This window comes from Colias eurytheme, chromosome 6 (assembly GCF_061535395.1).
Source record: "Colias eurytheme isolate Ceu_HAF_F1 chromosome 6, ilColEury1 Martin Lab GWU primary, whole genome shotgun sequence".
NCBI classification, from domain to species: Eukaryota; Metazoa; Arthropoda; class Insecta; order Lepidoptera; family Pieridae; genus Colias; species Colias eurytheme.
In genome coordinates this window covers 9,182,915-9,209,265 of record NC_142985.1, presented here as the reverse complement: position 1 = coordinate 9,209,265, position 26,351 = coordinate 9,182,915, and the positions used below count along the sequence as shown (strand labels likewise).

General features: G+C 37.8%; 2 protein-coding genes across 4 annotated transcripts in view; one reads left to right on the top strand and one right to left on the bottom strand.

Moving 5' to 3' along the window:
• Positions 1-17,064, bottom strand: part of LOC149907900 (cytosolic carboxypeptidase 1-like) — a 63,874-nt gene extending 46,810 nt beyond the window's left edge. Inside the window, exons 1-2 of the mRNA XM_090103022.1 lie at positions 16,949-17,064; positions 15,515-15,649 (exon numbers count right to left, since the gene is read on the bottom strand). Coding sequence (XP_089959148.1) covers positions 15,515-15,641 — 127 coding nt within the window. The 5' untranslated portion in view covers positions 15,642-15,649; positions 16,949-17,064. The remainder of the gene's footprint in view (positions 1-15,514; positions 15,650-16,948) is intronic.
• Positions 958-26,351, top strand: LOC149907899 (uncharacterized). Of its 3 annotated transcripts, XM_090103021.1 has the most exons (4): positions 24,392-24,409; positions 24,565-24,720; positions 25,081-25,488; positions 25,525-26,351. In XM_090103021.1, exons 1-4 carry the CDS (start codon positions 24,404-24,406, stop codon positions 26,038-26,040), a joined length of 1,086 nt encoding a protein of 361 aa, XP_089959147.1. In that variant the 5' UTR covers positions 24,392-24,403; the 3' UTR covers positions 26,041-26,351. The 3 variants fall into 3 exon arrangements, with proteins under 3 accessions (XP_089959146.1, XP_089959147.1, XP_089959144.1); XM_090103020.1 differs by lacking the exon at positions 24,392-24,409 and adding an exon at positions 958-976 and having other exon boundaries at positions 25,081-26,351; XM_090103018.1 differs by having other exon boundaries at positions 25,081-26,351.

Genomic DNA, 26,351 nt, shown 5'->3' with positions numbered 1-26,351 from the left:
TATTTAAAATTGATGGCAGAGGAAAATGACTGATTACAAATGATATTATCGTGACAGGTCGTCTAGCATTTGTTGGAGTCTTGCCAGCTTGCCACGCGCGACTCTACATTAATATCTACTCATCTATACATATAACAAGAAAACTTTAACTACAAAAAGAAAAAATAACTAAATTTAGAATACATTTCCCATGATAAAGTCAAACAGCGCGCGAAAATAGATTTAAAATTATTTTACCGCGCTTTTCCTTATCACTTCTGGAAGTTTCTCGAACTTTTTCTTTACAATTTGTTTAACTATTCAATATTTTAATGAATGGCATAAGACTTTAACGACTTTTAAATTATGAACTTAATGACAAGAAAAACTTCATTTGTTTTTTTTTTAATCCCCGTAATCTAACCGGCCAGTAACTTTTATAATCTGTTCCTAATTAAACCTCTTTAAAGCTAAATATTTAATTTTTCCGTACATATATAGTTATTTTGGCTTTTATATCCGACTAAATTCATTTATTATAGGTTTTTAGTGTTGGCTTTGAAATACCTACATCAGTAAAATATTTAATTAATATTTCGATTGATCATGATAGATTGTCATCTTGCTAGTTGCTACGGTGCAATCGATTGTTGTTTTTGTAGCATAGTCGGCAATTTTATTTTTTAAAGCTGACGTCTAAAATAATTGAAATGTAATAAATTTGTTGCTGCAATAAAGCACACTACTTATTATAGCAAATAGCAAAATGCAAAACGACGGAAAAAATATACTAGGTGATGAATGACGGCTAGTAATGAACTTTTGACGTTTGCGTTTGCAGGCACGTCATAAATGCCATGTAACTTGGCAACACTCATGTCTTCCAGCTGACCAAAGAACAACATTATCAAAAATCAAGATTGGCACTATGTTCCGCTGTCACTCATATTTTGTGCGAGATCTGCGTTTGATCCAATTGGATTTAGTTTAATCCATGGTGAGTTTTCTCGGAAAATATGTTTAGTGAATTTATATTGACGTGCTATACATGTATATGTAGTAGGTAAATATGTGGGTGGCTATGTTTTGATAGTCACTGAATTTTTTGAATTATGAAATGTTCTTACAAATTCAAAATATATAAACAAAGAAGACTATAGATACACACATAATATCATATTGTGTAGAAGTTCAAAACTATAATATGAAGTGCACTTTACTAATTTTTGTTAACACGGATATAGGGACACATAAATCGTATTTTTACTAACGTTGATTCGTTTATATTCCAGATCTGTATGTTTAATCATCAATGCTAGTTATATCTTTAAAAAAAAACTTTCCGAACGAGATTATTTCCGCCGCTGGTTCACTTCCTGATTGCAATGTGTTAACTACTAGACTTACTATTTATATATCCATAATATTACAATTTGGCAAAACTCCAGATATTATGAAAGTATTTTCATTAAAGCAACGTTAATTTAATTTAAAGTAATTTATGATTTAAAAACAAAATCAAACGAAGTGTAGGTACTCCATAAAAACATCATAAATGATGACTGATATTTTGAGAATAACTCACATTTTAAAAATCCTATTGCGTAGGAAATAAACCTTGTTTAGAAATATTTTATGGGCTAAATGCATGAATTTATTTATTTCCTAGATTTATCTATTGGGCGCAATTTTTAATAAGACTTCTATGACCAATTAAATAACAAAGCAATGTCCAGAAAAAATCCTAATTATTTAGTTAAATATAAACTCAACTGATTAAACGACCACAGCGCGATACAATGTCAAGGCGAAACTTAATGTATTTTCAGAGTTGTACGCGACGTTCTACATGTTTTTCTAGTAAATTAGATTAATAGGTCTCTTCATTACCGCACAGACGCTTATAAATATAAACCCGCTGATAATCAGCTCCGCTTTCCGTTCAGGCCAATGTCAGGTTAGCGACTGGGGATTAATTTTGCGACTCGCTATCAGAAATAGATCGCTAATGTAAACTTTAATGGCGTGTATCTTGAGATTGACAGAGTACAAGCAACCGTGACCTTTAAAAATCGACAACAAAATAAGTGCTGAAAGTAGTCGGGTGGACATATTGAATATATATGATGCAGAGAAAAGTTCATGGAGGCGACTGTACGATTAATCATTGACACAGTGTTAATGGACTATGTAATCATCCAGTTTGTATATTAATCTGTAATGATACTGCAGTTAGAAAATTGATAATAATACAGTGAATCAAAAACTCACTTGCGCTCTGCAATTAAAAGCTTACCTTTAACGTGCCAAAAAAAGAAAAAGAAAAAACTGCTAAACGTAGGACAACAACAACGAGAAACCATAAAAGTAATGAAGCAGTAACTAGTAAAGTAAATAGATTACTTTTAATTTGTTTCATTAAGTAGGTACTTAAATGAAGATACTTTTTGTAACTATTTAAATTTAAGTAATCGTAGCTGGTAATGTGTTTCTTTTTGATGGAAATAATACAATACAACGTTCCGACTTCAAAAAAGAATTAGTGAACATATTAAACAGTAACCTAAAAATTGTTAATAATAGATTCCCCCTGGTACTGCTAGGTCCCATTATAAAGGAAGAAAAACATATTAATGAAGTATTTCCGATAGTATTCCATGAATGGTAACACTTGGGGAAGGCACGAACACCTCGTCAGAGGGCCAATTGCCCCTGCCATAGTGAACTATTGCTTATTGAGCACGCGATCACTATGCAGCTACGTCAATTTTAAACTTTAGTTAATGTTGACGTCACATTACTATTGGAAACCATACGTGGGCCAAACACAAACATTGACACTTAAAAGTTTAGCTATGTATTCTAATATTATACTTATACCTTTTTAGTAAGAAGTACATACATAGGTACCTTTTTACTTATAGATTAAGGAGTTTTGCAGAAATCTTGGTTGGAGGATGAATCATTTTATATTTGAGATCAATGTAAAGTTACAAAATCAACAGCATCAGTCCACTTTAGATAAGGAGAAACACATTCCTGCCCTGAACATAGAGCCATGAACCACTACGCTGAACATTGTTGATGAGCTTAGAAAGAGTATTTTTTAAGCTATTGCATAGCTTCTATCGCGGGCCTTGAGCGCGGGGACCGAATCCAGAAATTGCGTAACGAAAAACCTCACGCTCCCCACTCCGACGGGCGCGTAGGTGTGGCTTGAAGGCATAGCATGCAATAGCTTTACCGCGGCAGTCCCCGAGTGCCACACGTCTTTTTGGATTTTGGAGACGTTGGTTTGAGCACGATATTTTTCTTTTGACATTTTTCTGGACTACAATGGATATTTACAAATAATATTCAACGCTCTGACATTATAGTTCGAGCCACAACTGAAGAAATTACATATTGATCCTATTTATTTATTATAGCGATTACGTTTTATTGAGCTTTTAATATAGCATTCATATAAACAGTCTAATCTTCCAGGCATATTATGTGATATAAAGGCTATAAATTTAATAATACGTCTACTATAATATCAGTTATCAGATTTATGAACGTGTTGTTTTTGTGGTTAAGTTATATGCCTTGATAATGCTCCAATAAAATAGCTCGAAAGAAAAACAAGTGAGGTTAATAAGGATGGAAATTATGGTTTGAGAAATTTTCGTGCCAGTTACGATAGCGAATTCTTTAATAAGTTTAGAAAAAGTGCCGATGAAGATATTCAAGCCGACTATATAACAGTTGGAGTGTTCTTGCCAACTTTCCGGTTAACTGTCGCTTGTCACGCTATAAGATTTAGTTATCCCATATCATTTATTTGATAAAATGTGTTCATTAAATAATAAATATGAACTTTTTACTTCTAGAGTATTCTTCCTCACAGAAAGTAAACATTATTAATTGTATTTCATGTTTGCACGTGATTGTTTGTACTTGTTTATACTATCAAGCATTGATTAATTAGATTCGTCTGAATTAATTGTGGGTGCTCTTACAGTAAACAGAATGTAATCCATGCATATAATAATTTGGCATGACACATCTTACTACACGTTTTAAACGCAGGACTTATTTAAAAAATATTATTTCTGTATAATAAAATAGAAGTGAAATCATTTAAACTACCACTAATCTACGGCCTAACATGTTACAGTTTTTAATAAAATTTAGGCAATAATAATATTTACTATACACACATATTATTATTCTAACATAATTGTCTGTAATGCACTAGTTAGGTGTTAAAATCGATTCGTGCAAATTATTAATACATAAATATATAAAAATGAATCGCAAAATGTGTTGGTAAGCGCATAACTCGAGAACGGCTGAACCGATTTCGATAATTCTTTTTTTTATTATATTCCTTGAAGTACGAGGATGGTTCTTATGTAGAGAAAACGTAAACATGTACCACGGGCGAAGCCGGGGCGGACCGCTAGTTAATACATAAATTTAAAAAATTGCTCAATTATCACTACTCAAAGTTTTGTGTTGCGATGAGAGATATTGACACAAATAATGTGTGCACGACAAACCGTAAAGTACCTAATTTATTGTAAATATAACGTTAGAATCCTGAAGGCTTACGCCTGAAGACTTATAAAATAATTAGTATGAAAATTAATACGTATTTGTTCTAGTTACATTGAAAAGTTTATGTTTTGTAAAGCAAACTATCTAACTAATCTAGTAGAGTAAAATAAGTGTTCAGTATAAAATCCTGAAGGCTTATGCCTGAAGGATTATCTGTATAGTAAAGTATAAGGAACAGTTCGTACGTAAAGTTATTTGTGTTGTCTATTCACTATTGCATAAAGATTTATGAAGGCTTATGCCTGAAAGGTTATTATTGTGTTAAGAATGTTTAATAGAATAGTAAATGTTTATATTTTGTTTTAATATTGTAGATGTTTTAATTGTAGATTGAAAATGTTTTATGATATTAGTAAATGTTTATGTCTTTCGTATATTAGTGAATGTTTATGTTTTTCTTTATGTTTTATGAATATTTTAATTGTTTAAAGTGTGATATTAGGATTTAATTGTATATTTCGTCATGCGACAGCGTCACGTCCGCGACTGAGCGTACACGCCGTCCCCCGCAGTATATTTATACACCTGAAGCGGGGGACGGGGTAGTATAAAAGAAAATTTGTAAAGAATTGTGCGCGCAGTCTAAACGGGGCGTTGGCGGAGTACATTATGGATGTTATATTAGAATAATATGTTATAATGATTGTAATAAAAACAATAAAACTGTAAATTTATGTATAAGTAAATATTTGAGAAATAAAGAGTGAGGTAAGGGGTGTGGCCAGCCGGAGTGGAGGGGATAACGCGTAAAGTATAAATATGGACGCAAAACCGGTTGCGTCACGGCATTCCAGTTCCACCCGCGCTTCAATGAAAAAGTAAGAAGAATAACTCCGCTCCGGCTCGGCACCCTGGCCCTCTACGTATGAAGAAATAATTGTTTGTATTATTTGCAAACCCCCACACCACTACAGTCCACTAAGAGAGGGCCTTCAGCCGACATTAACATTGGTCAGCTTCGAGCCGGATAAGAAGAAAAATGAACACGAGAAGCCGGAGCGGAAGAGGAACAACACCATCAGCATCAGAAGCGACCGCCACCGCCACAGGAACGTCGTCTACGAATACGTCGGGAGAAACGAGCTACACTACGGGGACATCGGAGACCTGCACGACCGCGACAAGAACGACGAGGACAGAGGAGAAGAGCAGCTCGACGCCAGCTACGCCGAGCACCATGCCCGTCGACAAGTTGCAGCCCGCACCGTCACCCGTCGTGGGATACACAAACGCCGCTTTCGCGGCGCCAGCCGACAACACCGACGCGCCGACGACCGCCGCCTCCGCGGCGCCGACGAGCAACGTACACCTGAATACAAACGCCGCTCTCGCGGCGCCATCGAACGTCGCCGCCGGGTCGCCAGCACGCCGCTCGAAGACGCTCCGCCAGGCATCAGAGGTGCGGTCGCGGCGCTCCGTAGCCTCCCGCAAGAGACTCCTCGCGGAGTTGGAGGTGAAAGAGCGCCTAGCCGAACTGAAGCTGGAACAAGCGAAGGCCGCAGCAGAACTGGAAAAGGCGCGGCTAGAAAGAATACGCGCCGAAGAAGAATCAACAACGGAAGAGGAAGAAGAGGACTACGAACCGGAACGACGGGTCGAGTCGTGGTTGGAACAACATTTAAGCCAGCCACTGCCACCCGCCGCCAACCCGACTCGCCAGCTCTCACCGCCACGCTACACAGCGAAGAACGCCGACAACAAGGAAGATCGAGGATGGGGGGCCCGCCAGGAACAGGACGACGGGCCACGGGAACCGGAAAAATACCCGCCCACGCGGTCACCAGAAGTTGCGGCAATTGTAACCGCCTTCAATGAAGTCGCAAGAAGCCAAAGAAAAGTAATAAGATACGGCGGTGAACTACCAACGTTCACCGGCTCCAGTCACGAGTGGCTATCATTCAAGGCATCGTATGAAGAAACTGAAGAAGGATTCACCGACGGGGAAAACGTCGCACGATTGAGAAAGGCGCTGAAAGGAGCAGCCCTAGAAGCCGTCACCGCCCTACTCATATCGCACACCGGACCCGAGAAAATCATTGAAGCCCTGCAGAGGAGGTTCGGCCGCCCAGACGCGCTGGTTCTGGGCGAAATGGAAAAAATCAAGTCGCTGCCGCGAGTAACGGACAACCCGCGGGACATCTGCATATTCGCTAATAAAATATCGAATATCGTCGCCACCGTCGAAGTTTTAAGAAAACAAGAACACCTGCACAGCCCGGAAATGCTGCGGCAGGTACTAGAAAAGCTGACGCCGATCATGAAGAATAAATGGTACGACTTCGCTGCCGACGAACGCGACAAGACACCGCTACTGAAAAAGCTCGCAGAATTCCTGAATAAAGAAGCAGACAAGTGCTCCAGCTACGCTCCATTAGATACAGAAACAAGGAAAAGGACGGAGCGAGCCTACGCAACGAACGACGCGAGCGAGCGAGAAACAAGATGCCCGATGTGCGAGCGAGAGCACAAACTCGTCGAGTGTCGACAGTTTACGAACAGCGACGTAAATACACGATGGGAAATAGCGAAGAAATATCGAGTGTGCTTCCGCTGTCTTCGAAGCAAACATCAACGAGCAACATGCCGCGCTCGTCCTTGCGGCCTCAACGGGTGCACCATGAAGCACCACAAGATGCTCCACCATACCAAGACAGCGGAAAAGAAAATTGAAGAAACAGCGCAACCGCAAGCCAGTGAAGAGAAAGTCCTAGTGTCAGCGATTAACATCAACAGCGCTACGTCGGAGCAACCTACGCGCCGCCGCGCGTATCTGAAGATCGCTCCCATCACCATCATGGGACCGAAAGGAAAATGTGACACGTACGCGCTGCTCGACGAAGGAAGCACGGTGACCATCATTGAAACGGCGCTTGCAGAGCAGCTGGGTCTCGACGGGCCACGTGAGTCCATCACAATTCAAGGCGTGAATGGGCACGAGAATGAGCACGAATACAGCAAGAGAGTGAAGGCACGAGTACGAGGACGACATGAAGAAAAAGAATACGCATTAGACAACGCCCGCACCGTGCACCAGCTCCACGCATTCACGCAGTCCATCCGCGAGAGTGACATCGCCCGTTGCAACCATCTGCACGACCTGCAAGAGGACCTACTGTATGAAAATGCAACACCGAAGCTGCTGATAGGACAAGACAACTGGGAGCTCATTATAACGCGAAAACTACGGCACGGCAAGAGGAATCAGCCCGTCGCTTCGAAGACGTTATTAGGATGGGTCCTGCACGGCTGCCGCTCCTCGAACAAGCACCCAGTTTTGTTCTGTTCTCATCTCTCGGAAGCGGAGAAGTCACCTGACACACTCGAAAATATGATGAAGAAATACTTCGAATTAGAATCCATCGGCATCGAACCCAAAAGACAGCGCAGCGACCCGGAGCAGCAGGCACTCAACATATTGGAAAAGAAAAGTCAACGCCTACCGTCCGGCCGATATGAAACCGGACTCCTATGGAGAGACGAGTCCGCAGATACACCAAACAACTACGGCGACACATTGAAAAGATTGAAGACATTAGAAAAGAAATTGGACAAAGACGGAGAGCTGAAGAAACAATATGAAGAAAGAATAGAAAATCTACTCTCGTCCGGCTACGCAGAGAGGGCGCAGACTCCGCCCACCGGCGGGAGAGTGTGGTACCTCCCGCACTTTCCAGTGATCAACCCGGACAAAGCAAAGATTCGTCTGGTGCACGACGCGGCCGCTAAGTCTCACGGCCGCTCTCTCAACGACATGCTGCTGCCCGGGCCCGACCTGCTACAATCTCTGCCTGCCGTCATCATGAAGTTCCGTCAACATCCAATCGCCGTGTCCGCCGACATCAAGGAAATGTTCATGCAGATAAAAATTATAGAAGAAGACCGTGACGCGCTACGCTTCCTCTGGCGTGGCGATCGACGCGACGACGGGCCGCCCGATGAATATCGTATGACATCGCTCATCTTCGGCGCCTCTTCATCACCGTGCACCGCACTCTACATCAAGAATAGAAACGCGCAAGAACACGCGCACGAGAGTCCGGCAGCCGCACGCGCGATACAAGAAAATCATTACATGGACGATTATATACATAGCTACGCGTCCGAAGATGAAGCAAGAGAGATAACGGCGCACGTCGATCGCATACATCGATACGCCGGCTTCGAGCTGCGTGGGTGGGCATCGAACAATGAAAACGCGATAAGAAGCTTTACGAACACCGGGGCGACCACCGTCGAGATCGGCGGGAGCGAGACAGAGCGAACATTGGGACTACTCTGGCACGTGAAACAAGACTACATCGGTTTTCGCGTAAACACAAAACGTGTACCACAGGAAATAATCGAAAATAAGCGAACACCTACGAAGAGAGAAGCCCTCAGTCTCATCATGTCGGTCTTCGACCCACTCGGCCTCATCGCGCCCATCCTCACACCGGCGAAAAGAATAATGCAAGATACGTGGAAGTACAACACCGGCTGGGACGACCCCATCCCCGGCGCGCTACAACATCGCTGGGAAAACTGGGTGGCGAATATTCAGCACCTCGACGCGCTCCGCATCCCACGCTGCTATGACTACGAACCCGCTGCTGAGAGAGAAGTACACACATTCGTGGACGCCAGCGAAGAAGCGTACGCAGCAGTCGTGTATATAAGAGCGACGCGCGCCGACGGATCGATAAACATCGCGATCGCCGCCGCGAAAAGCAGGGTCACGCCCACGAAGCCGATATCGATCCCACGTCTGGAGCTGCAAGCCGCCCTGCTCGGAGCACGCCTCACACGAACAGTCGAGGAAGGTCACGACTTCGCCTTCAAAAGAAAAGTGTATTGGAGCGACTCAAGAACAGCACTTGCATGGATACGCAGCGAGCCACGTACATATAAAACATTCGTGGCGCACCGGCTAGCCGAAATAGAAGACCTCACGAAAAAGGATGAATGGCGCTGGGTCCCTACGGCGCACAATACGGCGGACGACGCTACACGCAACACCCCCGCAAGAATACGACCCGCAACAAAGGAGGTGTTAAAGAGCTGCCCGCGCTGCCGCCTGCTGCGCGCCAAACCCGCGCGCCCATCCACCGGCGACCTGCCTGCCGCACGCCTCGCGCATCACGCGCGCCCATTCACATTCACCGGACTCGACTACTTCGGCCCGCAAGAAGTAACCGTCGGCCGCCATCGAGAGAAGCGCTACGTGGCCCTCTTCACGTGCTTAACATCGCGTGCCATACATCTGGAGGTCGTCGTGTCACTCAGCACCGATTCAGCGATCAACGCGCTGCGCCGCTTCATAGCGCGGCGCGGCTGCCCGGCCGAGATATGGAGTGACAACGCAACGTGCTTCCGCGCGGCCAACAGAGAGCTCACGGACGCGTGGGCCGCACTTGAAGAAGAAGCAGCAGCCCGCCGCATCAGCTGGCGCTTCCTTCCGCCGGCCGCCCCATTCATGGCCGGCGCGTGGGAGCGCATGGTACGCACCGTGAAAGAAGCCCTTCGCCACACGCTTCACGAGCAGCGCCCGAGTGACGAGACGCTCGCCACACTCCTCGCCGAAGTAGAAGCCACCGTGAACTCACGCCCACTCACTCATGTGGCCGTGACGCCCGACGTGCCGCCCGCCATCACACCGAATATGATCCTGCTGGGCTCCAACTGCTACGTGCCGCCACCCTGCACCATCGAGGAAGACCAAACAACAGCGCGCACACACTGGAAGCGCGCGCAGCAGCTCGCCGACACCTTCTGGCGACGCTGGGTGCGAGAGTACCTGCCCGTACTCCAACAGCGGCGGGAGCCCCGAGCAAGCGGCGCGGCCCCCAAGATCGGCGACCTGGTCATCGTGTGCGACTCCAATCAACCAAGGAACACGTGGCCCCGAGGACGAGTCGTCACTACGTATCCCGGCAAGGACGGCGAGGTGCGAGTGGTCGACGTGGAGACCAGCGGCGGCAGAATCCTCCGGCGGCCCACCAAGAAGATCGTCGTGCTACCAGTTCAAATCGCAGAGTGCGACGGCGGGAGAAATGTGCACGACAAACCGTAAAGTACCTAATTTATTGTAAATATAACGTTAGAATCCTGAAGGCTTACGCCTGAAGACTTATAAAATAATTAGTATGAAAATTAATACGTATTTGTTCTAGTTACATTGAAAAGTTTATGTTTTGTAAAGCAAACTATCTAACTAATCTAGTAGAGTAAAATAAGTGTTCAGTATAAAATCCTGAAGGCTTATGCCTGAAGGATTATCTGTATAGTAAAGTATAAGGAACAGTTCGTACGTAAAGTTATTTGTGTTGTCTATTCACTATTGCATAAAGATTTATGAAGGCTTATGCCTGAAAGGTTATTATTGTGTTAAGAATGTTTAATAGAATAGTAAATGTTTATATTTTGTTTTAATATTGTAGATGTTTTAATTGTAGATTGAAAATGTTTTATGATATTAGTAAATGTTTATGTCTTTCGTATATTAGTGAATGTTTATGTTTTTCTTTATGTTTTATGAATATTTTAATTGTTTAAAGTGTGATATTAGGATTTAATTGTATATTTCGTCATGCGACAGCGTCACGTCCGCGACTGAGCGTACACGCCGTCCCCCGCAGTATATTTATACACCTGAAGCGGGGGACGGGGTAGTATAAAAGAAAATTTGTAAAGAATTGTGCGCGCAGTCTAAACGGGGCGTTGGCGGAGTACATTATGGATGTTATATTAGAATAATATGTTATAATGATTGTAATAAAAACAATAAAACTGTAAATTTATGTATAAGTAAATATTTGAGAAATAAAGAGTGAGGTAAGGGGTGTGGCCAGCCGGAGTGGAGGGGATAACGCGTAAAGTATAAATATGGACGCAAAACCGGTTGCGTCACGGCATTCCAGTTCCACCCGCGCTTCAATGAAAAAGTAAGAAGAATAACTCCGCTCCGGCTCGGCACCCTGGCCCTCTACGTATGAAGAAATAATTGTTTGTATTATTTGCAAACCCCCACACCACTACAGTCCACTAAGAGAGGGCCTTCAGCCGACATTAACATAATGTTTGGAAATACGCCAAAAATGGAAGATGTATGCGCATGTGCCGTTGTAGATCTATATAGGTACTAGCGGTCCGCCCCGGCTTCGCCCGTGGTACATATTTACGTTTTCTCTACATAAAAACCATCCTCGTACTTCAAGGAATATAATAAAAAAAAGAATTATCGAAATCGGTTCAGCCGTTCTCGAGTTATGCGCTTACCAACACATTTTGCGATTCATTTTTATATATAAGACTAGCGGTCCGCCCCGGCTTCGCCCGTGGTACATTTTTACGTTTTCTCTACATAAGAACCATCCTCGTACTTCAAGGAATATAATAAAAAAAGAATTATCGAAATCGGTTCAGCCGTTCTCGAGTTATGCGCTTACCAACACATTTTGCGATTCATTTTTATATATAAGACTAGCGGTCCGCCCCGGCTTCGCCCGTGGTACATATTTACGTTTTCTCTACATAAAAACCATCCTCGTACTTCAAGGAATATAATAAAAAAAGAATTATCGAAATCGGTTCAGCCGTTCTCGAGTTATGCGCTTACCAACACATTTTGCGATTCATTTTTATATATAAGATTATTACAAACTTATTTGTACTATTAGTTTAGTAATTAAAGCATTAAAGTAATCGTATTTGAACTTGAAATATAAATTACTATAAAATGTAAAATAAAGGCGATAACTTCAAACCAAAATGAACCCAATACTTATTAAATTTGATTTGTAAATTATTGACACGATTCTATGTTTCGCATGCGATATTCTAAAAATAGTATCGGAATGCAAATTATTTATTTAACTTATAATAAACTTTTGGTCGTGAGTAATAAATTTAATATTAAAATTTACTTTGCACATAAGCTTTGATCTATAGATACAAATATTACATTTAACATTAAATTTAAATCCATAAAATATATTTTAAAATGCAAATTTTGTGTATATATAAATCATTTAGTAAGGGTTTTTATCATTTGGTAGGGTTTTCAGAGGTTTAACACATTTTCACACCCCGTGCAGTTTGATTTGAAAATTCATTTGATACCTAATTCATTTACCAAGGAAAGTTTAAAGCGTAGGTATACAAAATTATCCTATGTCAAATTAATAGACCTGAAGCGAAGCAAAAATGGGGAAAACATGTTCCTCAAACGAAGTTGAGGAGATATCACTACATAGTATAAAACAAAGTCGCTTTCTCTGTCCCTATGTCCCTGTGTCCCTATGGCCCTATGTCCCTTTGTACGCTTAAATCTTTGAAACTACGCAACGGATTTTGATACGGTTTTTTTTAATAGATAGAGTGATTCAAGAGAAATGTTTATATGTATAATAACATCCATCAAATAGTGGAGAAGTACTGTTATTTTTGAGGTTTCTAATGTGATGTCGTAAAAAATTACATTTTTTCCGCTTACATTGCAAACGCAGGCTGAATCCTACGAGTTTTATCAAAATAATGAACTAAGTATTGTACACATTGAAAATGTCTACAGAAAAGTCCGCGATAGTATATGTCTATCTCTTATGGATAACCCACAATAACTTTTTTTTGTCATTTACTTTTTACGACAAATAATGGTTAATTTTCGAAGCGATTTTAACCAATACAGCATTAATCTTTAACGAATTAAATACCTTGAATACATTGTTCATTTAATATAGATCTATATGGCCCTTTACACCGTATGATTTAAGTGAATATTTTCGAAGATATTACAGATTTAAAAATTGCGGGACGTAGCGTTTGCGGCGGTACCGGCCGGCCGCCATTGCACCCGTGCGAAGCTGGGGCGGGTCGCTAGTATTATATATTACATAATAGGTATATTAACTACAGGATACAGTGTACAGGGTGCCTTTATATTCATAAATTTAGACTTAACAGGAAAACCAAAAACGAAACAAACGAGGTTCCACATATTACTGAAACTGCTCTACTTCCTTGTTACTATTCTAAGGCAGGAACTCTGACAGTTTTGAAATATGTATATGCAAATTGTTCAGTATTCGCAACCATATTATTGGATACGAATAATCCGATTATTTGGACATAGATTTACATAATAATATACATTGATGAAACTCGTAAATATATTCTAGTAGCGTTTATTCGTAGTTACAACGAGGTCGGCAACTCGGCACCTGAACACAGCATTGTCTAATGGCAACTAAGCATTCTGTCAATTTTATAGACATATTGAATAGTTGCCAGCGTGAAAAATATATCTCATTTATACTTGACAATTTACAATGTTATTATTTAACGCTATTGACACTTTGTCGTGGTAAATGTACATTGTACAATGTACATGGTGTGGAACAAAATTGTCTACTAAATGAATGGATAATGCATTAATTATTTCATGGGCAATTTTGAATAAGTACTCTAGAAATTATTAATCAATCCCGAAACGATTATGAACATTTTATTTATCCCAAAAGGAATGGTGGTACTTAGGGAAAAATAATATAAGTACAAAAGGTGTATGCCTACAAAATGAAATAATATAAAGGATCGAAAGTGCAGTGTGGATTTTTTAAATTAATTCAATAGTCATTTTGATTTTAGCTCTGCACTAAATTTCATGTCGAGGCCGCACTATTGTGATGTTTCACTACCGCTGTTCCTAGATTTACATTTATTCGCATACAGAAGTACGTCAGGGAATGTCGTAAATCCATTAGTAGCGAATTAACTATTGCAAAGTATGTGGTGTTCTGTAGTCTAGACTCTAGAGCACTAGGTCAATTTAAACATACAATACAAAATTATTTGTGAATGGTTAAGACAAATATATGGGTTTCAGAAACAGTTGGAACAATCGTCATTCACCTTTATTTTGTAAAGGACACAGTTAAACATAATCTCCACTTTATTCCTATTGATTAAATTCAAAGATGACAAGTTTTCCTTTGTACCAGCTTACACTATCTATGCATCGAAAGTGTAGAGAACCTAATATTTTATTGAAATAAATATACAATATATCATCGGACTTAGGAAAGGAAATATAGATGAAGAAACATCATCTGAATTTGGTCATAAAAAAATATTTGATGGACAGTCAAAATATACTTTTTTGATAGAAAAATTCCATTTCGAAGTAAACCCACATTAAAGAGTAACAACTCTCAAATAAAGGTGACTTCTATAATAGTGTCTGGTTCATTATTTTTATCTAAGCAATAAAACGTTCGCGATAGTTATAGTTTTCAGACGTTCGTCGTTTATTCTGTTGGGGTGCCTGGCCGACGGTCACCCAGGACATGACCTTGAGGTTTATTTACCTTCCCCAGGTTTCACTTTATTGGGATAATAATTGTAAGAGTTCTAAAAATTATTAGCCGTACAATTCTTTACTAAGCACAATTTGTTAACTTATTTTATTTAATCTCTTTCGTTGACGATCTAACAATATTATTTTATACATTTTATGTACATTTAATAGCTTTTGTGCAAAACACACAACAGAACATAAAACATTCGCTCGATGCGGAGGAAGCAGATGTTTCATTTTAGCGTGTACTGTACACAAAACAATTATAATGAAAAAATTGGAGATCGGAAACATTTGTACCCTCAATCGTATAAATGCTAATTCCCATTTCACTCCTATATGATATTATCAGGTGTATTATAAAGATATGGTACAGAATATTTCTCAAGCTACCATTTAGATCATGAAAATTAAACATATCTCTCATGCTGAAATATTTACTTCCTATCCCATTGAATCGGTATATAAGATTATTTGGTCATCGTAGAAGCCACTAAAAGGCTTGAAACTTACGCTTAACTACATCCTAAAATCACCATTTGCAATCGTTTATCAATTACAATACAAGAACAACTTCTATTCCATTCGAACACAAATTACCATGGGAGGTGAGCCTGGAGTTGATCCTGGCCGTGAGAGCCCTCGCCACCTCCGTGGAGTCAGGGGCGCGTTGCTGGTGCAAGCGGAGCCGCTCGAACAGGCAGTCCGCCGCCGCCTCGTCAGCCATGCGGTATGCTGTAACCGTAATCAGTATTTAAAAAAAGGCTTGTCTATTGAAATACCCAACAATTATTGAACAGAAATTGTAACTGTACTTTTTGAATTACAAATTCCAAATTAGGTCTGTTTTCTTGTATTTACGAAATATGTATTGCAAATTATATCATTTCACAAATACCTTTGAAAGCTAGATAGTCCTTTAGATTAACACAAATCATAATATCATAGTAATAGAAAGAAGTCGTTTTTCGATAACGATGAAAGCAAAGGCTAATAGATGTTTAAAAGTACTGACTCTACACTGCTCTATATTTTATTTAAATACAACGTATACAGTATAACGCACTGTGATTTAAAACTACATGATATATTACATATATGCTTATCATGCCATTTCATATGATAGATGGTTCGATGTTCATTATACTCCCTCAATGAAACTATTAATCAAACTTTTTCAGATGTACTCGTAGAATAACGCTTGTTGGAAAATGTTCATGATAAGTGATAAATCTAATATAAACTATGCCATTGTAGTTTATTTTTCATTGTATGTTATGTATAAATACGGTTATATATTCGTTGTTAGATTGGTTCTGTCCACTAAATGTAATTTATGAAGCTAATAAATTATTCAGGATTAAAATACTTTTAAAGACTCAGTTCTCTTAATAATATCTTCGTTTTCTTTATTTAAGTATCTTCAATGCATTATGGCTTTCATTTACCAGATTTTTGGTACTTTGGTATCACTCTACAATTAATCCCAATAAGTAAGAGGGAGGGTTGGAAAAGGGCTTAATAGGGCGTATAATTATTATGGAGATTTTGGTGTTGAGTCAATAATTTGATTATAATGTAAAGATGTACCGGGGAAAATTGATTAATTAAAATATTTCTTCAGAAATGAATATCAACAAAAGTTTATAAAAGTATGTAGAATGAGTCAGCGAGAAATATAATTCTATAAGAATTACACAGGATCTGTTTCAGAATAATTGAAAATATACACATAGTTACAGCAGATGCGTTAACAATACGAGTAGGTAGTGTGACAAGATAATTAGGAGAAAAAGAGGAGGAATGACTTTTAGAATAATATGGTAGACTATCTTGGGTGAATGCAGGTTACCTATACCGACTATATACGTCATCTAGCTGTTACTAAGCGCATATATCGCGATATTTTGCGATAAACAGAAAATTAGCATTGTCATGAATGTAGGCCAAATGTATACAAACAATGTGTGGACAGATCAAGCTATGAATCGCTGTGGGTTAGCATAAATGGTCACGTAAACATTATAAACGTACGTTCGTGAGTGCGTGGCGTTGTTTTGTCCTGTTCACTGTGATAAAAATGATTTTATTGTAAATAAACAATGTGTTATGTTTAAATGCAGTCGCGAATACAGCGCCTGACGGCGGCTGCCGGCCGACTGAGCGGCGAGCGTCGAGACTCGAGAGAAAATGTGGGGGCGGGCGCATGACGCCAACGGCAAACATAATTCAACATTGAAAATAATACTAGGGGTTACTAAAGCAATTAAAATTATTTGGTTACAAACGAAATGCGTTTTAGTTTCCCTTCGTTAAAGGAAAGCATCAATTTAGACTTAACTAATAATATTTATGTGCTAATTTTCCATGCTCTTGGTATCACTTTAGACAAATATTTTTAATTAATTATTATTCTAGCGAACTATAGTTAAGCTACAGCGATGCTACCTTAAAATTAATTGTATTTGGTGCTGACATAATCAATGATTCTGCACTTTCATAGTAGAGCGAAATACCAACGTCACTATAATATAGGAGAGCTTCAGGTAGAGTCGTTGTTATAAAGTCTAAATCTTAAAAAATTTAACATGTATTAATAAAGGGCATTTTTTTATAACTGATTCTATTACTATAAAGTTCTATTATTTATTAAACATTGTACCAACTACCAATATTTGAAAGAGGTTTTTTATTTGTCAAAATTGTAATTAAGCTTTGACCTTCACGAAGGTGTTGATTAATTTATCATGGAGTTTATCAATAGAGTTCTCCTTGATTTCACTAACGCATCATTAATTATAAATATTTACTGTACGCAAAATTTTATAGTTGTAATTCAATGCGTGGTTGCATTTGAGACCAAAATTACTATATAAGTAAAAGCTTATCCTATCTTTTTTTGATATTTATCTCTCAAAGGAGACCTGTTTGGCTTATTACATGATTAAATAATGTACAAAAGAACCTATAAAAGACCGCATTCATGTAAAAAGATAAATTTAAAATATAGGAATAATGTTTTATTTAATTATTAAGTAGCTACATAATATTTTAGGATAGGCTTACATTTTTTCTTAGTTTTTTTAATTTCGTGTGTTTGAGCCGACGAATCGGTCGCGTTCACCAATTCCTGTAACATAATTGTATATTAAAGTACTAGGTACTTTGAAAATAATAACAAACAATACATAGAAAATAAAATCATGATAATGTTAATTTTTTATATATATACCTATTCCATGAATTCTATGTAATATTAGCATCATATGTATCCCTACAAATGAAAGAAAAATAAGAATGTTTTAAAGATAGAGACTATAAACCAAATAGAGTGGAATTAATCTGAAAAAATTAAACCTTACACAGCACAGTGTATATTAAAATCAAGTCAGTATACGATTAATATGCACAATTTTAATTTGTATTATTTTCATGAATAGTTCAAAGAAGGTTCAAAGCATGATGTTGATTCGGTGTACGTGTGTTTTAGGCCCTTCGCTCATGGAGCTACTCAAAAAGAACTAGTCACAAACTCAAATTACTAACGAGTTGCCTGAGCGTCACAGCCCATACATGTTCTATGGAGATTCGCACACGACGCGACTAGTTACTAACTGGTGAGTAACGCGTTAGCAACAAATCACGCGCGACGCGTCGTGCCGGTCTCCACGCTACTGGTTTCCCGAGTTTCTTTGATTTTTATGATAAAAATTAACGAGCAAACATTGAAAAGTGACTGAAACCTTATAACTTGAGTAGCGTTGTATGCGAGATACAATTTGTAACTGGTTTGTAATCGTAATTACTGATTAGTTCAGTCATTTTTGAGTAGCTCCATGAGCGAAGGGCCTTAGTCTTTCGGAAACAAACAAAGGACATTGTTTATAAGCATATAACTGACCTGACATATCTCATTCATTACAGAAGAATATTTGTTTAATATTTCTGTTATTTAACGTCCTGCCACACACTCATTTCCGATTATAAAATAGTTTTTGAATTTTATTATAACCTGTATTTTAAATGTCATTGCAAAACATTGACGTCCGATTTACTTTTTATTGCGGTTATAACCAGGATTGCTAGTGTTTTCAAAGTAGTACTACATAAAATCACATAAATAAAGTCACCATTGAGATTGGGTGGATTGGAGATATCTATTGATTCAAGCAATAACAATTCAATAATGTCCCATCTAAATAAGATAAAAATTTGAAATATAGCCGTAGAAGATTATAACTGCGAGTTTTTATAAAAATCTACGGGCTCTATTATTGTATACTCACGTTTAAAAAATAGGAGAAGCGTAGCTGATAGCGAGCATAGAATATAGAGTTATAAGGGTTTAGTTTATTCAATTAAAACATATTTACTGAATAATGTATGAACTTGAAGTCAAGTAAATCATAGAATGTAATTAGTATAAAGGCTTATATAAAGGTATTTTGATATTAAAATTTGTCTTAATACCTGAGATATATTATTTTCTGTCTTCTGACTCTCTTAGAAAGGGACGTCCTAATTACAACGACGAAATCGTGAAATAAATTTACATTTCAACAAATCTATTTATTTTATACTAGCGGTCCGCCCCGGCTTCGCCCGTGGTACATATTTACGTTTTCTATACATAAAAACCATCCTCGTACTTCAAGGAATATAATAAAAAAAGAATTATCGAAATCGGTTCAGCCGTTCTCGAGTTATGCGCTTACCAACACATTTTGCGATTCATTTTTATATATAAGACTAGCGGTCCGCCCCGGCTTCGCCCGTGGTACATAATATTTACGTTTTCTCTACATAAAAACCATCCTCGTACTTCAAGGAACATAATAAAAAAAGAATTATCGAAATTGGTTCAGCCGTTCTCTAGTTATGCGCTTACCAACACATTTTGCGATTCATTTTTATATATAAGACTAGCGGTCCGCCCCGGCTTCGCCCGTGGTACATATTTACGTTTTCTCTACATAAAAACCATCCTCGTACTTCAAGGAATATAATAAAAAAATAATTATCGAAATTGGTTCAGCCGTTCTCGAGTTATGCGCTTACCAACACATTTTGCGATTCATTTTTATATATAAGAAGATTTATTGTGGACGAACATTACTCTCAACTCGCTTTTTAACATTTAACATATTATAATTTTTCTTTTTGGGCACTTTTCACTTCTTCAATACGAGTTGTGTTATAAATAGATAACTTAATGTGTACCTACTATGAATAATTATTCTTTATTATTATACCGGTTGCATCTTTATGCAATTTATTAGTAATGGATCACTTTCTATTTTAATGGACCAAGTTGTTCCTAACCAAAAACATAGTACTCAATTTTTATTACGATACCGTTCGAACGAGTTGTGATGGAAATGTCAACTAGATCTGCAGCCGGTAGCAAATATCAGTTATATGTATCATATTTAAGAGCAGCCTCAAGGGAGGCTTCAGTGACCATGAGTTCAATGTATTTAGGACACCACTTTATATAGAGTTTAGATATTATAATAATTTTGATTTAATGGGATAACATTGGCATAACAAGTGCATATAAATTAATATTTTAAAATAAGTATATGCTGTTTATATTAATAATAAACTATAATTCATAAATAATTTTTGAAATAATAAGAAATACGAAAATAGAATGTAAATGATAATATATGTAGGTTCTACCTGTTTCCTTGTATAGGTACAAGGCGAAAGTATATTAATAAGCCTTGTTTTGTTTCCCTGACTAAATTGGGATGACGCAAGAAATACAAAAATTGATTAAAGATTCCGAATGTTAAGGGCATGGTTATAGGTATCTTAATAAATTTTTTAATTCATTAAAACTTCATATATACAAATACATACTGGTATATTTCTAAAATCTTATTGTCTCCTAATGTTTGTCCTTTCTAATACAGAACAATATCAACTGAGATGAAAATATTTACAATCGACACACCATTATACCAATGCATAATGTTATTCTTTATTGAGCTATAAAATATTAGATTTTTCAAACACAATAACCATTTACAGAAAAATAGTATGTAGGTTTGTAGCTTGTACGCTTTGTAGTGAATTATATTTTAATTTGTAATGATGATTAATTTCGAGTCAATTTTATTCTATATTATCTTATCGTGTTGTTACCGCATAGTGTACTCCATCGCAACGTTAGGATCTACAAATATAAAGGTCAGTATTAATTTAATACGTATATATAGTAATATATTGTATATTGATATCGTCTAGTTCCGATTTCACAATCAGTGAATGTCCTTCGTCTGCGTATCAGTTTTAAGCTCTTGGATTGCATTTGTCTAGTTTTTAATGCTGGTAATTGAGATTTGAGAAGTCAACAGTATTTTATGAATGTATAGATTGTATGTGTATATATGTATTATATGTATGTATTGTACATTTTTCGTGAGTATGATAGATATTATGTACTGAAACGATGATCTTTTTTGGATGATATTTTCTTAGGAGTTAAAAGATATTTGCTAACCTGAAAATTGAGCTTTTATACTTTCCTTAGTTATATGATTTATTCGGTTACCTATCTTAATCTCGAATTTTAATATTCCGAATATCATAATCCAGAAAACGTTTGGACATTTTTTCATAACCCCGAATTTTAAAATTTCGAAGTTTTGTTTGCCATATAATCGCAACTCCAAATTTCATTTGCCCATTTCTTTATTTGTACGACGTTTTACAATCCAGACGAATGAGTTCCAGACATACGAAATCTAAATGCACAAAATCCAGATGACCGTAATCCATATGCACGAAAGCCAGATTTTTAAAACACAAATTTTTGAAATGCAGTTGATTGATATCCAGACAAACAATGTCCAGATTTTTGAAATTCAAATAAACGATATCCAGAAAAACGAAATCCTTCCAGGGGGTCGCAGCACGAACCTAACCTAACCTATTGAATAGATTTTAACACTTAATCCTTTCTGTTGGGCAAGTAAAATAATAGCGAGTCGGTTCTGGCACTCGCCGGCCGCTGCCGCGGCACGCTCGCTTCGCTCGCTCGGCTCGTGCGTGAGGGTCGCGGTTCAGACCTAACCTAACCAACTGAGTCGAATTTGACACTTAAACCTTTCTGTAATGGGCAAGTAAAACAATAGCGAGTCGGTTCTGGCACTCGCCGGCCGCTGCCGCGGCACGCTCGCTTCGCTCGCTCGGCTCGTGCGTGAGGGTCGCAGTTCAAACCTAACCTATCCTACTGAGTCGAATTTGACACTTAAACCTTTCTGTAATGGGCAAGTAAAACAATTTACTTACTGGTACTATTTATTTTCAGGCAATAGTAAAGGTATAATCACGATTGTATGGGAACCAAATAAAGAGATTATGAAAATCTGGCAATAGTTTATCTGCTAAACGATTATATGGGAACCAAATAAAAAGATAATGAAAAATTGGTAATAGTTTATTTGGAAAATGGTACGATGGGAAACAAAAAAAAGTATTCTGAGAATCTGGTATAACTATATCTGGATTATGAGAATACGGGAAAAAAAAATTACTTTTTAAAAATCTGGTTTTGGTGTATCTGGAAATTGATTCATCTGGGAAATTAAAAAAGGAATTTTAAAAAGTTGTCATTCATAACATCTGCCTTTTAAAAGTTCTAACAACCGTTTTCGGGATTTTAAGATTCGGGTAATAGAAATTCGAGTTTTTAATAGGTTACCGATTTATTCCAATAGAAAACTTGTATTAAAACATTATGTGATATTGTTGTTTTCTATTTCTGATGATGACAACTTAAGATAAGGTTTTTCTTGTAAAAAAGCAAGATAAATGGAATCTAATTTTATTTATCCTTAGCCTAACTATATAAACTATATTATGACATAAGTAAATATTATTTATTAAACATTTGCAGCATAATGAAACAGAGAAAACAGTCCACTTATTTTCCATAATAACAATAGAGAGATTGGGTGAAATTAATGAAACAGAAATGAGTAAGCCCCTTCTTCGTGTTAAGAGGTCGAGCGATGGTGCAGGTACGATTAGCTACCATATTTATTTTGCTCTATCCTATTTTTTTCAACCAAATTCAAAAAAGGAGCATATTCTCGATTCGACTGTGAATGTTAAGCCAGAACTTCCCACTTGATCAAGTGATTTTGATGATTCTTTTTTCTTTGAAAACTAGTGGCTTCCAGTTGACCTCATTTAATTTTTTTCCAGTTCTGACTATTTAAAAGTAGTATAGTTGTTTGTTATAAAGGGGTTATTTTTATCCTACTCGTATTTTATCGGTTTTAAAAATGCGATCAGTATTTGAACGTAACTGTGAAATAACTTTATTGTAGAGGTAAAATTTATCTTTTTTTTAAGTTAATCAGACAATTCTTTCCATATTCAAACAAAATTAAGTGAATCACACGAATATATTTTAGGTAAATTTGCGCAAGCTGCAAAAGGATCAAACATAAAATCTCTGCGCATGTTCTTGCAACTTTTCAAGAACAGTTGGGATAGCGCGTATGTTGGAGGCTCTCATCCCTTACACCCTAACGTCCCTAAAGCGGTTGTGAGCTTGTACAAACTGAGGATCGTCGATTACTTTTTTCCTCACATCGGAGAAGACCCAAGGAAGAACGGCTAATGTATATTTTATTGTATTGGATTGTGGACGATATTTGCAGAATGTTATAGACTATCAATCAATTTGGGTATTCTAGACTACATAATTGTTATTTGTAGAGACATACAGTACCTACCTACTTAAATTTCATTCAGTTAGTTAGTTCGTTAGTGGAACAATTTCATACACATACACAGCATTTCAAAATGATTTTTGTTCGTGATAATGATGTTTGATGAAATTTTTTATAATGATTAAATTAAAACAATTTGTAGGATGCTTGTGAAAAATTGTATTGTTCTTATATATGTTACCTAGTTTTCAGGTATACATCCGTATGTATGTAAGGTACAGTGAAGAATTGTTTTTATGAAGTAACTATATTTGCGTAATTAATTCTTATGTCTGTAACCTGAAATCTATGTATCTTAATTTTAAGATATATGTGGTTACACGAAATGAATATTACAATACCGATGTTACATGGATATAAAAAATATTGTCTATGCTAGAAATGATCACTCTACTTGCAAACATTAATTGTCAATTATATTTTTCTCCTTTTAAAATAACTGTATTTCACTTTAACAACAATGCACAATATTTCGTACAAAAATATTGCCAAATAAAATTTAAATGTACAGGTATGTGAAGCACTTGTGAAATAAATGGGTCGGTAATTTGTTTTGTTTTCGTTTATAATCTCAGTAGGTACGTGCACATCTGACGTTATGCAAGATGCAAGTATATTGAATACAAATCTTGTAGACATATCTAGGTGTTTTCTTTCTACGTTTCGGGTGGGTGTTATCGAGTAGATATAAAAGAGTCGTCATTAATGCATGTACACATCTCGTTATTGTGCCTCCGAGATGAAGGTACGAAAACATTTAAAGGACACTTGCTCCGTTTACGTTAAGAATGTGAACTCGTTTATTATAAAATAAAATGTTCTTCGGGAATTTTCGTTGAAGTGTTAATATGTATGTGTGATAATTAAGAGTTTGTTATTTATGTTTTTATGATTATTTAGGGAATAATATTGCTGGTGTGTGCTGCGATTAGTTACGCGCGGGGTAGTGCCGTGGCGTGGCCTGGAGCCATCCACTTAGGCGCATCCGTTGTCAAAACTGTCATCCCACCACAAGTTAAAGGATTTGCTTATTCGACCAGCCAATACATTAATTCTGTAAGTACTTTTTGTTTTTGTTTATTTGTGTTAGCCTGAATCGTAATTATTCCGTAGTTAACTATAACTATTTTATTTTACAGAAAATATTCCAATAAATACGTTTTTTGATACCTGTATAGCTAGCTGGTTAATGTATCCAGTTTGATCGTAGTGGTAAAACAATGCACTACGATCAATACAAATTCTGATGTTTATTTCTTCTATGAAGGCAATAATGTGAATTTTTCATTTAAATTCAAGTGTAATTAAATACTTAACAAAAAAGCTTTAGTTTTAAGCTTTATAAGTTTAAGTTTTGTTATTAAGTACCTATTACTATAACTTAAGTAATTTCTTATTTGTTTGTTTTATTTTCAGGCACCTTCATACCTTTCCTACCAGCCACAAATCAGTTACCAAATACCACAGTATGGAGTTTATCCTTCATTCCCGAGTGTGCCATCGTACCAACCAATACTGCCACCTTCTTACTACCCAGGCTCCAGTGTCTTGATACCATCTCCATCTCCAAACCCGATCCAACCACCCGCGGGATTCCCTAGTGCACCATCCCAACCATCGGTACCACAACAACCTCAAGGATCACCATTCCCACCTTCCCAGGACGCTGGAGATGAAGATACTGCAGTAATTGACTCAGCAGAATTCAGCCCTGGACGCCAACAATCTTCGCAATCATCGCAGTCTTATGATACAAGGAACATGCCAGAATACCCACAAATTCCTCAATATCAAAATAGTCAACAGGCACAACAGGCACAACAGGCACAACAGGCACAACAGGCACAACAGGCACCACAGGCACCACAAGCACCGCAGGCCCCACAGGTCCCACAGGTCCCACAGATCCCACAGGCCCCACAGCCACCACAGATTCCACAAATTCCTCAATATCCTCCATATCCACAATTTCCTGGTTCTTCTGGAATCGGTCACTTTCCGCAATTCCCCCAAATCAGCCAGCCACAGCCCCCACAGTTCCAACCTAATCAGCCTTTCGCACAGAACCCACAGATTCCGCAGTTCCAACCCAACCCTCCGTTCCAGCAGAATCCTGCGTTCCCATTTTTCCAACAATCACCTCAACAACAGCAACACCAACAACAGCAGCAACAACAGCAACTACAACAACAACATCAACTACAACAACAACATCAACTACAACAAGAACAGCAACTACAACAACAACAGCAACAACAACAGCAACTACAACAACAACAGCAACTGCAACAGCAGCAACAAAGTGGTTTTCCATCATCGCCAAATGGAAACCAAAACTTCAATGACGAAGATACGATATCTGTAGAATCTGTCTAATGCGCACAGACGAGTAATCCATAAGAGGCTTTGTGTTGTAATTGCTATTGTTTTGAGACATTAAAACTTATTAATGTTTCTAGGCTGTTCAAATAATGCAATTGACATTTGCCGCGTATATGGCCTGAATTTTAAGAAGTATTTGAAATAATGATTCTAGTGCAGAAGATTAGAATCAATCACGTCTTACTTATGTTTAAGTAATTGGCGAATTAAAATTTGCATTTGCAGGTTAATTACCTTAAGTTCGAACTCTTTTATACTTTTTTATGTACTACAGTCAATATAATAATGAATGAAATTCATAAATA

What these genes read in the sequence shown, in the direction of transcription:
- LOC149907899 (XM_090103018.1), top strand. An exon ending in CCAGCCAATACATTAATTCT is followed by an intron (nt 24,721 to 25,080) that starts GTAAGTACTTTT and finishes TTTTATTTTCAG; the next exon opens with GCACCTTCATACCTTTCCTA.